This window comes from Bufo bufo, chromosome 3 (assembly GCF_905171765.1).
Source record: "Bufo bufo chromosome 3, aBufBuf1.1, whole genome shotgun sequence".
NCBI classification, from domain to species: Eukaryota; Metazoa; Chordata; class Amphibia; order Anura; family Bufonidae; genus Bufo; species Bufo bufo.
In genome coordinates, this window is record NC_053391.1 from 274863697 (window position 1) to 274878223 (window position 14527).

The 14527-nt window shown below is 44.3% G+C and overlaps 1 protein-coding gene across 1 annotated transcript in view; it reads right to left on the reverse strand.

The window, feature by feature from the left end:
• KIF21B (kinesin family member 21B) overlaps positions 1–14527 on the reverse strand; it is a 1425990-nt gene that overhangs the window by 713918 nt on the left and 697545 nt on the right. Inside the window, exon 26 of the mRNA XM_040424150.1 lies at positions 6395–6455. Coding sequence (XP_040280084.1) covers positions 6395–6455 — 61 coding nt within the window. The remainder of the gene's footprint in view (positions 1–6394; positions 6456–14527) is intronic.

A 14527-nucleotide genomic window follows, 5' to 3' on the forward strand; every position in this document is an offset into this window, starting at 1 on the left:
ATAAGTTATTTAACTACAATTAGTGATATACAGGAATATTTTCAGTTCACAGACTGCAATGTCTTTAGATGTTAGAAGTTTCTTAATGCTCTCCTTTTTTTAAATCCCACCCCCTTTTAGAGATATGGATGAGTGAATCAATTTGTAACTATTACAATTAGCACCTCTTTAAATTTCAGGAAAAACACTTGCAGTTTTGCTAGTACCATTTAATAACATCTGAAACCTGTGACTTTTCAGAGGCATTGTAATAAAATGTTTTAAAAATGGAAAAGTGATACAAATACAAAATGAAAGACGCAGATCTCATCCTTCCAGAATCAGAATGTGGGTAGCACCATTCATCCATTCATCCAGAAATAGGCCACAGTTCTCCCTGGCTCACAAAAAGCACAACATTATTATTGAGGAGAGGATCAGGATAAAATTGTAGACTGGATGGCCCACTCCTCCACTAAGTCACAGCACGATGATGTGTAGGTCAATTCGGAATCTGAGACAGTGTCTTGGAGCCAGGGGTCACAGCATTTCTCCTGCTCTTCCTCCTTGCAAACACAGAGAAGCTTTTCATATGCACCCCCTTGGTCATCACTGTCCCCCAAGGCCGGCGTCAGCAACTGGCATACCGGGCAAGTGCCGGGGCCCACAGCTCCTGTGGGGGCCCACAGCACAGCTGCCAGAGGCAAGAAGCAATGAGCGCTTCCAGAGCGCATACAGATGGAAACGCTCATTGCTGAAGCTCAGGGAGCTGGTCCTGTCACTCACCACACTCAGCTCCCCGAGCTCCCCCCCCCCTCCTTCAGGCCAGCCACGCTCTGAAAGGTGAAGCAGAAAGACTTCTCCCCACTCCATCATTCAGCCTGTAAGCACGGATCGCGCATGCATCCCGTTAATCTGCATAAGCTCCCACCACACAGTGCTGCAGTGCGATCTGTGCCTGCAGGTAAGAGAGGACTGTGAACTTCAAGAACGGGACAAGGTGAGTAGTTACTGTGTTTTTTTGTTTTTAATACAGAGAGGTCACAGAGGACTTTATTACTATGGAGGGGGCACAGAGGTCTTTATTACTATGGAGGGGGCACAGAGGTCTTTATTACTATCAAGGGGGCACAGAGGACTTTATTACTATGGAGGGGGCACAGAGGTCATTACTACTCTGGAGGGGGCACAGAGGGCATTACTAATGTGAAGGGGGCACAATGGTCATTTCTACTATTGGAGGGGGCAAAGAGCCAGAGGGCATTACACAATGAAGGGGGGCCCACAGAGGGCATTATTACTGTGAAGGGGGCACAGTGGAGATTTCTACTATGAAGGGGGCACCATGGGGATTATTACTGTGAAGGGGAAATAGATAGGGCACTACAACTGAAAGGGGCACAGAGAGGGCATAACTACTGTGAGAGGGCACAATATAGGCATAACTACTGTGAGGGGGCACACATCTGTACAAAACTACTGTGAAGGTTGTACAATGAGGGCAATACTACTGTGAAGGGGTATAAAAAGTATTGAGGTGGGGTGCCAGAGAAAGGACCCGCCCCGGGTGCAAAACACTGTAGGCACGCCACTAAAGCAGGGAACTATTTGCTCCCCACTCCACCATTGAGTCGCCAGCGCTCTACAGCAGCAGCACGATGTCCTCACACATCATCCTGCTGATCTGTGTAGGAGGAGGAGCGGGGCAGGCTGGGAATCAGCCTATGCTCCTCCTACACAGCAGCGCGATGTGTCACAGTATACTGCTGTTGTTGATGAGGAGTGCAGATAATGGGAGGAGCCAGGTGATTGAGGCTAGGAGTTTTTATTGTTTGTTTTTTTCACTTCCTGTGAAGGGGGCACATCTGGGCATAACCACTGTGAAGGGGGGCACTGGGCACATATCTTGGCATATCCACCGTAAGAGGGCACACGTCTTGGCATATCTACTGTGAACGGGGCACACATCTTGGCATATCAACTGTGAGGGGGCACATATTTTGAGATATCTCCTTTGAAGGGGCATATCTTGACATATGTACTGTGAGGGGGCACATATCTTGGCATATCTACTGTGAGGGGGCACATATCTTGGCATATATACTGTGAGGGGGCACATATCTTGGCATATATACTGTGAAGGGGCACATATCTTGGCATATATACTGTGAAGGGGCACATATTTTGGGATATCTACTGTAAAGGGGGCACATATCTTGGCATATCTACTGTGAGGGGGCAAATATCTTGGCATATCTACTGTGAGGGGCAAATATCTTGGCATATCTACTACGAATGGGGCATATCTTGGCATATCTACTGTCAGGGGACACATATCTGTGAGTAGACCTGAGGGACTGAAACACTGGGTAGAAAATAAAAGTAGGCACATAAGGACTGATTCACATATATCCACTCTGTAGCATGCTCTGTGTACGGTATTTAATCTATAATACATGCAGTTTCATTGCTGTAAGCACCGTGCAAAATGCCACAAGGGGGCCCACTGAGACTTTATCGCCCAAGGACCCACATGAACCAGGAGCCATGCTGTACCCATAATGCACTACAGGAGATAGTCAAAAGGGTTTTCCTGTTGATGAGTCAGTGTTTTAATTATCATGAGGATTCAAGGGAAGGTGGGGGACCCCATACATAGTTGTGTTAGTAATGGTAGTAGTGCCAGCCGAACCCAAAGAACTTGTGGCAAATACAGAGCAGATACACAAGGCGCTCACAATGACATATCACATTCTGAGAAAAGTGGCAGTGGGATGAGGACTCTAATTATGATTGTGTGTTGGACAGGACCTAGGAGCCAGATCAGGGTGCTGAAGAGGAGGTAAAATCAAAGGAGGAGGGTGGTGGAAGTGGCAGCAATAAAGTACAGAGGCAATGTACAACTAGAACTCCCAAAAACTGCCAGGGTCATATCAGCTTTCTATTATGGTCAGCTTGGGAACTGGTGATGCCGCTGATATTGTGGGAGCAGGCCCAAAACATGCCAAACCAAAGCCAAAGCTAGTCTGCCGCTTGGTCTGCATGGGTATCTTCCAACTGGAAAGTATTGCTCTGTGCAAGATCTGCAGGATGAAAATAGGCTGTGGACGTTTAAACACAGCAGCAAATAAAGCCGGTTACTGTGAGAAAATAGAAGTGGCTAACAGTTGGAGAAACAAGAGTGTCCTCCTTTCCCGGGGTCTCCTTGGCGGCAGACAGGCTGCATCCACATGTAGTACAGTGTACTTGTTATCCGCATCATCACTTACTGCTTCTCCTGCTCAAATTTCTCCTCCTTCACTTTATCGCCGGCCATCGATAACAGAACATGTGGCCAGGAAATAACTGTACCTGCCAAGCAATCCACTGGTTCAGAATTACTTTGGAAAATGAAAGAATTAATCTGGTTGCAATGGCTGGTTTTCTTTTGCACTCCTCTCCCCTAGTGGTCTTGAGTTAAAGGGAATGTGTCATCATAAAAAGTATCACGTTTTTTACGTTTAACTTATTTTAAAATAATTTTTTATTGTTATATTTAATTTTCCATGTCACTATCTATATTTAAACAAAAAACATAAAATCTTGCAGTGGCCACTAAACCAAACAATAGGCGCCACTTCTTGGTCTGTACGGATCACTTTACTGCAGTCACCTGCTTATTTGTGGCTAATTCTGCCTGTAATGATATCACCTCTATGTATAGATAAGACAGGATCCACCATTCACAACAGGTTATTGTCAGAGCCTATCAATTCTTTCCTTGTACAATGACCTCTGCACGGGTCACAGAGCATGCCTAAAAACTACCCCATAGAAGTTAAGGAGGTCCCCTCCAGATCATTGTGTCTATGGCCCATGTGGCTGCCTTGCAGCAATGTTCTTAAATACTTTCTAAGGCTGGATTCACTACGTCCGTGGAACACGGTCCGTGTGATACCGGCCTGGATTTCTTCTGAGTGGCAGGAGCTATGATCTATACCAGTGTATTACTGTACTGCGGCGCCAGCAGGAAGCGCACGGGTTCATAGCAACCAATGACGCCGTGCGCTCCTGCACTCAGAAGAAATCCAGGGCGGTATCACACGGACCGTGTTCCACGGACGTGTGAATCCAGCCTAAATGTTGTTTAATAAGCAACATCTCTTTGTTGGTCTAGGTCAGGGATGGCCAACCTGCGGCTCTCCAGCTGTTGCAAAACTACAACTCCCAGCATGCCCAGACAGCCTACAGCTATCAGCCTATAGCAGGGCATGGTGGGAATTGTAGTCTTACAACAGCTGGAGAGCCGCAGGTTGGCCAGCCCTGGTCTAGGTGCAGATCATTTCTATAAACTTTGATGAGACAAAGTGCACCACATTTTGGCACAATTGCCACCTGAAACTATATTATGCACTCACATTAGTAAATGTGGGCCTAACCTAGCCCAAAAAATGCATGCCACCCTTTTTTCTTTTACTCCTGTAGAAAAATCCTATCCTTTCCACAAAACAGACAAGAATAGGACAAGTTCTTTTTTATTGCGAGGCCACGGAACAAACTTAGGCCTCATGCACACGACCGTTGTTCTCCGTGTGCTGTCCGCATCCGTTGCTCTGCTCCGTGGCTCCGCCCAAAAAATATAACGTCCTATTCTTGTTTGTTTTGCGGACAAGAATAGGCATTTCTACAATGGGCCGCCCGTTCCGCAAATTGCGGAAGGCACACGGACAGCTTCCATTTTTTGCGGATCCGCGATTTGTGCACAGCAAAAAACGGAACGGTCGTGTGCATGTAGCCTTACGGATGCGGACAGCACACGGGTGTGCTGTCCACATGTTTTGTGGCCCCATTGAAATGAGTGGGTTCGCATCCAAATCAGCAAAAAACACGGATTCGATGCGGACCAAAATTACGGCTGTGAACATGTGCCCTTACACTAAGCCAACTAATAGTTGGTATACAGTCTGACAAAAATGTCTACTCTGCAACAGATTCATCATTCAGCTTGAGCCATGGTGATAAATCTTACGCACTTTTAGGGACATCCTGTCTAAAGTTTATACAATTTATAGGATTAGATAGATCTGTCCCAGTTTTGTTTTTAGGCTTTAACATTAGTGATGAGCAGGAGGTGCCATATTCGATTTCGACGAAATCGAATATTCGTCATTATTCTAGTTATCGCGATTAATATGTGATTTAAATAATCGTGTATTGCGATTTTAACTTAAGGCAACTTTCCTATTGGTTTGATATCTAGAATTAGCGAAGATGACGAATATGACAAAATGTATTCGTCAAATTTCTCAAAACGAAGATAACAAAATATTCTCCATATTCGTCAACTTCGCTAATTCTAGCAATCAAATAGGAAAGTTGACTAGAGAGACAGCTAAGTTTTTAATTCGCTATGTGATAATATTACTTAGCTTTTTTTTAATAAATAGAATAATTATAATACTTGATAATTATTATAATTATTCTATTTATTGAAAAAAATAAGCAAAGTAATATAATCACATAGCGAATTAAACACAGCTGTCTCTATAGTCAACTTTCCTATTTAATTGCTAGAATTAGCGAAGTTGACGAATACGGAGCTAAAACGAAGATGGAGAATATTTCATTATCTTCGTTTTGAGGAATATGACGAATACATTCGTCATATTCGTCATCTTCGCTAATTCTACCAAGCCAACTATAGTAAACCAGGTCTAAGTTGAAATCGCAATGCGATTACTTCAAGTTATATTAATCGCATTGCGATTTCAACTTAGAGCTGTGTTTCTAATGGGTCAGCTTTCTAGAATTAACGAAGCTAACGAATATGCAATATAGCAGTGCTAAGTTGAAATTGCAATGCGATTAATATAACTTGAAGTAATCACATTGTGATTTCAACTTAGCACTGCTATATTGCATATTCGTTAACTTCGTTAATTCTAGCAAGCTGACCCATTAGAAACCCAGCTTTAAGTTGAAATCGCAATGTGATTACTTCAAGTTATATTAATGGCATTGCGATTTCAACTTATTTCTCACATCCGACAGTACATTCTAGTATGGAGGCGTTCCCATGGTGATGGGGACGCTCCATGAGCACGGAAGTCGGCAGAAGCGGCAACAGGCACTGACTGGAGCAGCCAGGAAGCCAGGAATCCTCAGAACAGGTAAGAACTACTTATGGGAAGTGGGAAAGAAAAAAATATAACAATAAAAAAAATATATATATTCGAAATAACGAATTTATAGCGCTATATTTGAAATATTCGCGAATTAGCGAAGTGCCGATATTCGCAAAAAAAATTCTCTATTCGAATATTCGCGCTCAACACTATTTAACATATATTTTTTAATGAACCAATATGCAAGTAATGGTTATAGCATTTGTTATTAAACCAACTGTAAATAGATTATTCTGGTTGAATTTACTAACCTTCCATCTGACATTTGACTGAGTTCTGATACTTCATCATCTGTGCTGGCATAGTCATTCTCTGTAATAAAATATTATACATTGTGAACCAACTTCCAAAATAGTAATATTTATTACAAATCTGAGATAGACACTGGTTCAATACAAACACTTCATATACCTGCTAATAGTTCTGTGTTTATCATGGGATTGTTTTTTAAAAGGAATTGTGTTTTAATTAAGGGCAACATAAACTAGTGACAGATCCCCTTCATAAAATGCTGGGTCACCTTCTCTCTGGCCAAGCCGTTTTGCTAAAATCTTGTATTAAACAGCTCCAGTACATGTCAATAGTTGTAAAAAAAACTGTTGATGAGTGGTAGGGGGCAGAGAAAAGCCAGAAGCTCATGAATATCAGGTTTCATTGGCATGGGCTGCAAAACTGATTCATCCCGTTTCCGTTATGCAGGCCATAGACTTCTATTATGACAGAATGAATAACGGAATGGCTCTAAAGGCATCTGTCATAGAATTGTGCTATGGTCCGTGGTAACAGAATCCATAACGCAATTCTACTTTTACCACCAAACGAAGCGTGAATGAATTTCAAAATATGAAATTCGCTCATCTCTACTTGATATGTTCCCTGGAACCCTTTGCGCTTGTGCATTAACAGTGCATCACTTCTGAACCTGGAAGTTCCATGCCCATTATACTGTATTTGTCCTCCCTGTGATGCCTGAATTCATCTTCATTGCTTTTGCTGTCTGCCTGAGACCATCTCTCTGTGTCAGAAGTGCATTGGTGTGTGTACATGTACTTATATTGATTTCTATGGTTTATTGCATCTTTCATTGTCTCACCTGTGTCAGCTCCTACGTGGGTGGAGTTACACAGTATGATGTCATTTCCCTTTGTTTCGTTACTCCTCCTTTTTTCTGTGTATATAAGAGATGACATAGGAGTTCATTGTATAGTCTGAAGAAAGCACGTGTGTGTGCTGAAACGCGTCACTATGTTCTCTAATATGTGACTGAATAAACGCATCATTGAATCATCAAAAAACGCAAGTGCCGGTCTTTCCTTCCTTATTGCAAGTTTTGGGACGCCTCCCCATTGACTCGTGCACCGCATCTACTCCAGCAGTGCCGACCCTTCTCTACATAAGTGTGGAAATGTAATGACCGGCGTCACGCACAGGGAGGGAAAAGGGAAAGCCCTGCCCAAGGGAGAGGGAAAGGTGGTGACCCCTGACTCACCTTGCGGCTGGCACCTGACTGCCCTGACGTCCCTAGACGGGTTCCTCACCCGTGCGGCGATCACGTGCCTAAACCCTGGCTTTCCCTAAAATGAGCCCTAGATAGTTAACGGGCCGGTGGGATCGCTAGTCCGCACCACTGACACTAAGAGGGAAACACCAGGGAGAGGACAGACAATACAGACAAACACATACACCCAGGTGGGCGACCACAGCAGACCACAAAGGTCCAACAGGGATCCGGAGGGTAGCGTTCTGGACCAACAACCAGAGAACGCAGCAACACAGCTCCAGAGGGTCAGAATAGAAGTCCAGGCAGAAAGCTCTATATCTGGCAACCAGAGAAGTGTGAGAGGGGAATATAAGGAGGTTGGGCGTGCTGGACAAGGAACAGCTGAGGAGAAGGAGCTACGGACCCCTGAGTGAGCCAAAAAGGGTTGCAAAGCAAACCCAGAAAGCTACCATAAGGAAACAGCCCTATCTTACATAGAACGCGCAGCCAACCGCTGCGACTTCCTGACCCCGGGTATAACGGAGTCAGGCGTGGTTCTTGACACCCTCGTGACAGGAAACAGTGCACCATCATGTGTTACAAAGGACACCCTCTAAATAAACATTAGGTGTTATTTTATTTGTTTTCCTGCTCAATTTTAGAGTGTTGTGCTCTCTTTTTGTGATTTAGTGTATACTATAAAGTATATTTTTATACTGTCTGCTTAATTGCACTGAAGGAGAGTGAAGCAGATTGTGGATGTCTTGAGCTACAAGAATGATGAGCATACTGCTGCTGAAGTCAGGCAAATTCTTCAGTCTGGATACAACCTGAACATCTCCTGCAGTAGCATTAAACAAATAAGAAGGCAACTGGGATGGACTTATGGCCATAAAAGGCACAGTAAACACGTACTATAGAAGCATAGAATTTAATGGGAGAAAAACTGCTCTACAGGTCTAGATAACGTAAAGTTTTTGGTGTGTTATTGTGCAGTGTTTTTATTTTGTTGCAGTATTATTTTAATAGTATTGTAATAAATAGTTGTGTTGCATTTGTATGTTAAATGTGTCCCATGATAAGGGATGAGAATAAGCTAAAGAGAGTAGAACAGGCACGTGAATGGATTGAGAGTGGAGAAAAGTTTGAAAATGTCATATTTACAGATGAAACTTCTATTGCACGAGAAAGCTTTGCAAGCATGTAGTTGCATTGAAACCACGACCAAAACATTCTTTGAAAGTGCATGCTTGGGGTGGCATCTCACGTAGGTGTGCAGGAACCTTATTCATATTTGAAGGTATTGTATTATGCTATAATGTGGTATATACTTTAAAATCATTTTGCCTTAATGTTTTCAACATGTTTTCAACATGTATAAATGGAAACCACAATAATAAAAACTTCCCTCTTTTGTTTTTCACTGTATGCTAGGTATCATAGACAAAAGACTTCTTCCAGGAAAGTATTGTCAAGGATTATTTTGTGAGAACCTACCGCCCATATGGCCATAGGCTATTGCAAGATAATGAGCCAAAACATGCAGCATCAGCAAAATTTGTGAAGGACAATGGAATAAATTGGAAACGCACCACACAACAGTAAGGCTAGTATCACACTAGCAGATTAGTCAGATGATTTTTGGGAGGGAAGCGTTCCTTCCCACCAATCGCCTACTAGTCAGCAGAGTAGACCGCTGCTATTACATGCAGCGATCTCCTCCACAGTATGGAGAGGAGCAATCACTGATGCAAACGCTTATCTCTATACTAACTCATTGTTTGGCGGCAGCAGATCGTGATTAGACAGGACAATCGGCCGCTGGCAAGCAATGATTTTTAAGCATTGTGATCACCCAACGAGTATTGGCAACTGCCAGATCAACGCTAACAAGTGTTCCTACAAGTCCTGTCAGCGATGATCTGCCCGACAATCAACTGGTGTAATATAATCTTAACTACAGTATTAAACTGCAGTGCTAATGTACAGTAGCATGTGGATTTATTTGCAATTACTGTATGTCTACTAAATTAAGTGTTTTGTCAAATCTGTTCCCCATACAGACATGAATCCAATTGAGTAACTTTCACACTCACGTTTTGTGCGGATCCGTCATCAGTTTGGCTCAGTTTCATCAGACGGACACCAAAACGCTTGTTTTGGTGTCCGCCTCCAAAGCGGAATGGAGACTGAACTGATGCAAATGGACGCATTCTGAGCAGATCCTTTTCCATTCAGAATGCAAACTGATCCGTTTTGGACCACTTGTGAGAGCCCTGAACGGATCTCACAAACGGAAAGCCAAAACGCGAGTGTGAAAGTAAACTTAGTCTGGGCCCAATTGAAAAGGTTTATAAGGTCGGAGATAAAGCAGGAGTTAGTTTCATGGAATTCTCAAGTTCTGGGTTGATGTTCTCACTCGAGGACAATGCAACAACTACATTCATCATCTCTATAAAGTCTTACTTATGGTGATAGAGAGGAAAGGCTATGGCACTGCTATGTACATATACTGGACTGGACAATATGAGTCTCACATGTCAGTCACAGAAGATGAGAAGGCCATGCAAAGTCCACCATTTTTTCCACTGGACTTCTACTGCAGGACTATTCTTTATGGCAGTCAGTTAATGGTTTAAATAAATATGGTATAATTATTTTCTGCTTGTAACATTTGTTTTCCACTTTCTGGTTATGAAGACTTTATTAATAAAAGAAAAAAATGCTAAACCAAGTGATATAAAATACCTGTGTTAATGAATATCCATATCATTCTTAACATTTCCTTTAAAGGGGTTGTGCACTTTGGGGTTGACTGTGCAATGATTATCATCTAATTTAGAAATGTGTTAGTATTCACAATTCTATATTCTGTATGGTGCATTGTGATTCTCGGTTATGCTTTTAATATGTCTCTGTATCATGGCTGATATTATGTGAACTTTGTCTGTTTTTATAGGAGTATGGCCCTGCCAGCCGGCTTTCACGGATGGTGTTGCAGAAAACAAGAAGTAACAAATAAAGATCCGACTGACTTGATCCCAACTAAGGAACAAAAGGGTGAGCCCTATTAAAGCCCTAAAGCTCTCCCTGACTGCTCAGCCCATGCAAAGATCTCAATGATAGAAAGTTGCATGTCCACGTACATCGACTGAGTGACACCTGAAAGCCCTATAATAGTGAGGAAACACGACCACCGGCTCCCTGCACTTAATATGGAGGGAGTCAGGGTCACCTAGAATCAAGCTAACAGGAAAACACAAATAATAGATAGACTTATCTGAGGAACCAGCAGTAGCAACTTCAAGCAGTAAGCACTATCCAGGAAGTAGTATAAACCGCAAAGTGATGCAGTATGGGAGGGGATATAAAGGGATGCAATCAGTGCAACTAGATGACAGCTGAGAGAGGGAAACGAGATGACAAAACGAAAGCAAAACAAAAGAACCTTAAGCAAGAGGTACTGAAGAACGTCTGTCAGAACTTCTCAGATATCTGGCAGTGACAGTACCCCTCCTTCTACGAGTGGACTCCAGACACTCAGAGCCCACCTTCTTAGGATGGGACCTATGGAAAGCCCTGATGAGACGAGTGGCCTTAATGTCCGTCACTGGGACCCACATGCTCTCCTCAGGACCATAACCCTCCCAATGAACGAGGTACTGGAGAGAACCACGGACAATACGAGAATCCACAATCCTAGAGACTTGAAATTCAAGATTACCATCAACCACAATCGGAGGAGGAGGCAAAGAGGAGGGTACAGTGGGTTGGACATAAGGTTTTAATAGGGACTTGTGAAAAACATTATGGATCTTCTAAGTCTGAGGAAGATCAAGACAGTAGGCAACGGGATTGATGACGGACAAGATTTTGTAAGGCCCAATAAACTTAGGACCCAACTTCCAGGAGGGAACCTTCAATTTGATATTCTTAGTAGACAACCACACCAGATCACCAACATTCAGGTCCGGACCAGGCACACGTCTCTTATCCGCCACACGCTTATATCTCTCACTCATGCTCTTTAGATTATCCTAAATCTTTTGCAAAATAGATGACAAGGATGAGGAAAAGCTCTCCTCATCAGGTAAACCAGAAGACCCCTCTCCAGAGAATTTCCCAAACTGCGGATGAAATCCATATGCACCAAAAAATGGTGACTTATCAGAGGACTCCTGACGACGGTTATTTAAAGCAAACTCAGCAAGGGACAAAAAAGAACCCCAATCCTCCTGATTCTCCGCCACAAAACAGCGCAGATATGTCTCCAGATTCTGATTGACCCGCTCTGTCTGGCCATTCGACTGCGGGTGGAAAGCAGAACCCCCAAGCGAGAACAGAAAGCCTTCCAGAATCTGGAAACAAACTGCGTGCCCCTATCAGATACTATGTCTGAAGGAATACCATGCAATTTGACAATGTGATCAATAAATGCCTGCACTAGCGTTTTAGCATAGGGCAACCCAGGAAAAGGAATGAAATGCGCCATTTTGCTAAAACGGTCCACCACCACCAGAATCACAGTCTTTCCCGAGGAACGAGGCAGGTCCGTAATGAAGTCCATGGACAGATGTGTCCAAGGACGGGAAGGAATGGGTAACGGGAGGAGAGGACCTGATGGCCGTGAATGGGGGACTTAGGCACGAGCGCAGGTCTCGCAGGCTGCCACAAAACCCTCAACCGACTTACGAAGAGCCGGCCACCAGAATCTACAAACAATGAGATCCACTGTGGCTCTACCCCCCGGGTGCCCAGCAAGGACAGTATCGTGGTGCTCCTTAAAAACCTTGTGTCGTAAAGCGAGAGGCACAAACAACCTCCCAGGAGGACAAAGATCAGGAGCCTCTGCCTGGGCTGTCTGAACCTCTGCCTCCAATTCAGGATAAAGAGCAGAGACAACGACCCCTTCAGCCAAAATGGGACCCGGGTCTTCAAAGTTCCCCCCTCCCGGAAAACAACGTGACAGGGCATCCGCCTTCACATTCTTAAGCCCAGGGCGGAACGTGACAACAAAATTAAACCTTGAAAAGAACAAAGGCCATCTGGCCTGTCTCGGGTTCAGACGCTTGGCTGACTCAAAGTAGGCCAGATTCTTATGGTCGGTAAACACGGTAATAGGGTGTCTGGCTCCCTCTAGCCAATGGCGCCATTCATCAAAAGCTAACTTGATGGCCAACAATTCCCTATCTCCCACATCGTAATTTCTCTCTGCGGAGGAGAGTTTCTTCGAGAAAAAGACACACGGTCGCCATTTGGCAGGAGAGGGACCCCGAGACAAGACCGCACCCACACCCACCTCAGAAGCGTCCACCTCAACAATGAAGGGCAGAGAGACATCAGGTTGTACCAAGATGGGAGCGGAAGCAAAACTCTCTTTGATACTAGAAAAGGCCTTACGCGCCTCTACCGACCAGGAGGAAAAATCTACCCCCTTTCTAGTCATATCAGTGAGTGGCTTAACAAGAGAGGAATAATTCAAAATGAACTTCCAGTAATAATTGGCAAAACCCAAAAAGTGCATCAGCGCCTTCTGATTCTCAGGAAGCTCCCAATCAAGCACAGCGCGGACCTTCTCGGGGTCCATGCGAAAACCAGAAGCGGAGAGAAGAAAACCCAGAAATTGAATTTCTGGAACCGCAAACACACATTTTTCCAGTTTAGTGTACAATTTATTCTCCCGCAGAATGAGCAAGACCTGACGTAGGTGGTCCGTATGAGTTTTGAAATGAGGAGAAAAAATCTAAATGTCATCTAGATACACTAGTACAAATTTCCCCATAAAATGGTAAAAAATGCTGTTCACAAAATGTTGGAAGACGGCTGGAGCATTCATCAAACCAAAAGTGATAACCAAATTCTCAAAATGGCCCTCAGGGGTATTGAAGGCCGTCTTCCATTCGTCCCCTTCTCTGACCCTGACCAGGTTGTATGCCCCTCTTAAATCCAACTTGGAAAAAACTTTAGCCCCAACAATCTGGTTAACCACCTCCGGACCGCTGTACGCACAGACGCGTCCTGGAGGTGGTTGATTCATTCCTCCTGGACGCATATACGCGTCCTCTCGCGAGACGCGAGATTTCCTGTGAACGCGCGCACACAGGCGCGCGCGCTCACAGGAACGGAAGGTAAGAGAGTTGATCTCCAGCCTGCCAGCGGCGATCGTTCGCTGGCAGGCTGGAGATGTGTTTTTTTTAACCCCTAACAGGTATATTAGACGCTGTTTTGATAACAGCGTCTAATATACCTGCTACCTGGTCCTCTGGTGGTCCCATTTGTTTGGATCGACCACCAGAGGACACAGGTAGCTCAGTAAAGTCCCACCAAGCACCACTACACTACACTACACCCCCCCCCCGTCACTTATTAACCCCTTATTAGCCCCTGATCACCCCTGATCACCCCATATAGACTCCCTGATCACCCCCCTGTCATTGATTACCCCCCTGTCATTGATCAACCCCCTGTAAAGCTCCATTCAGATGTCCGCATGATTTTTACGGATCCACTGATAGATGGATCGGATCCGCAAAACGCATCCGGACGTCTGAATGAAGCCTTACAGGGGCATGATCAATGACTGTGGTTATCACCCCATATAGACTCCCTGATCACCCCCCTGTCATTGATCACCCCCCTGTCATTGATTACCCCCCTGTAAAGCTCCATTCAGACGTCCGCATGATTTTTACGGATCCACTGATAGATGGATCGGATCCGCAAAACGCATCCGGACGTCTGAATGAAGCCTTACAGGGGCATGATCAATGACTGTGGTGATTACCCCATATAGACTCCCTGATCACCCCCCTGTAAAGCTCCATTCAGATGTCCGCATGATTTTTACGGATCCACTGATAGATGGATCGGATCCGCAAAACGCATCCGGACGTCTGAATGAAGC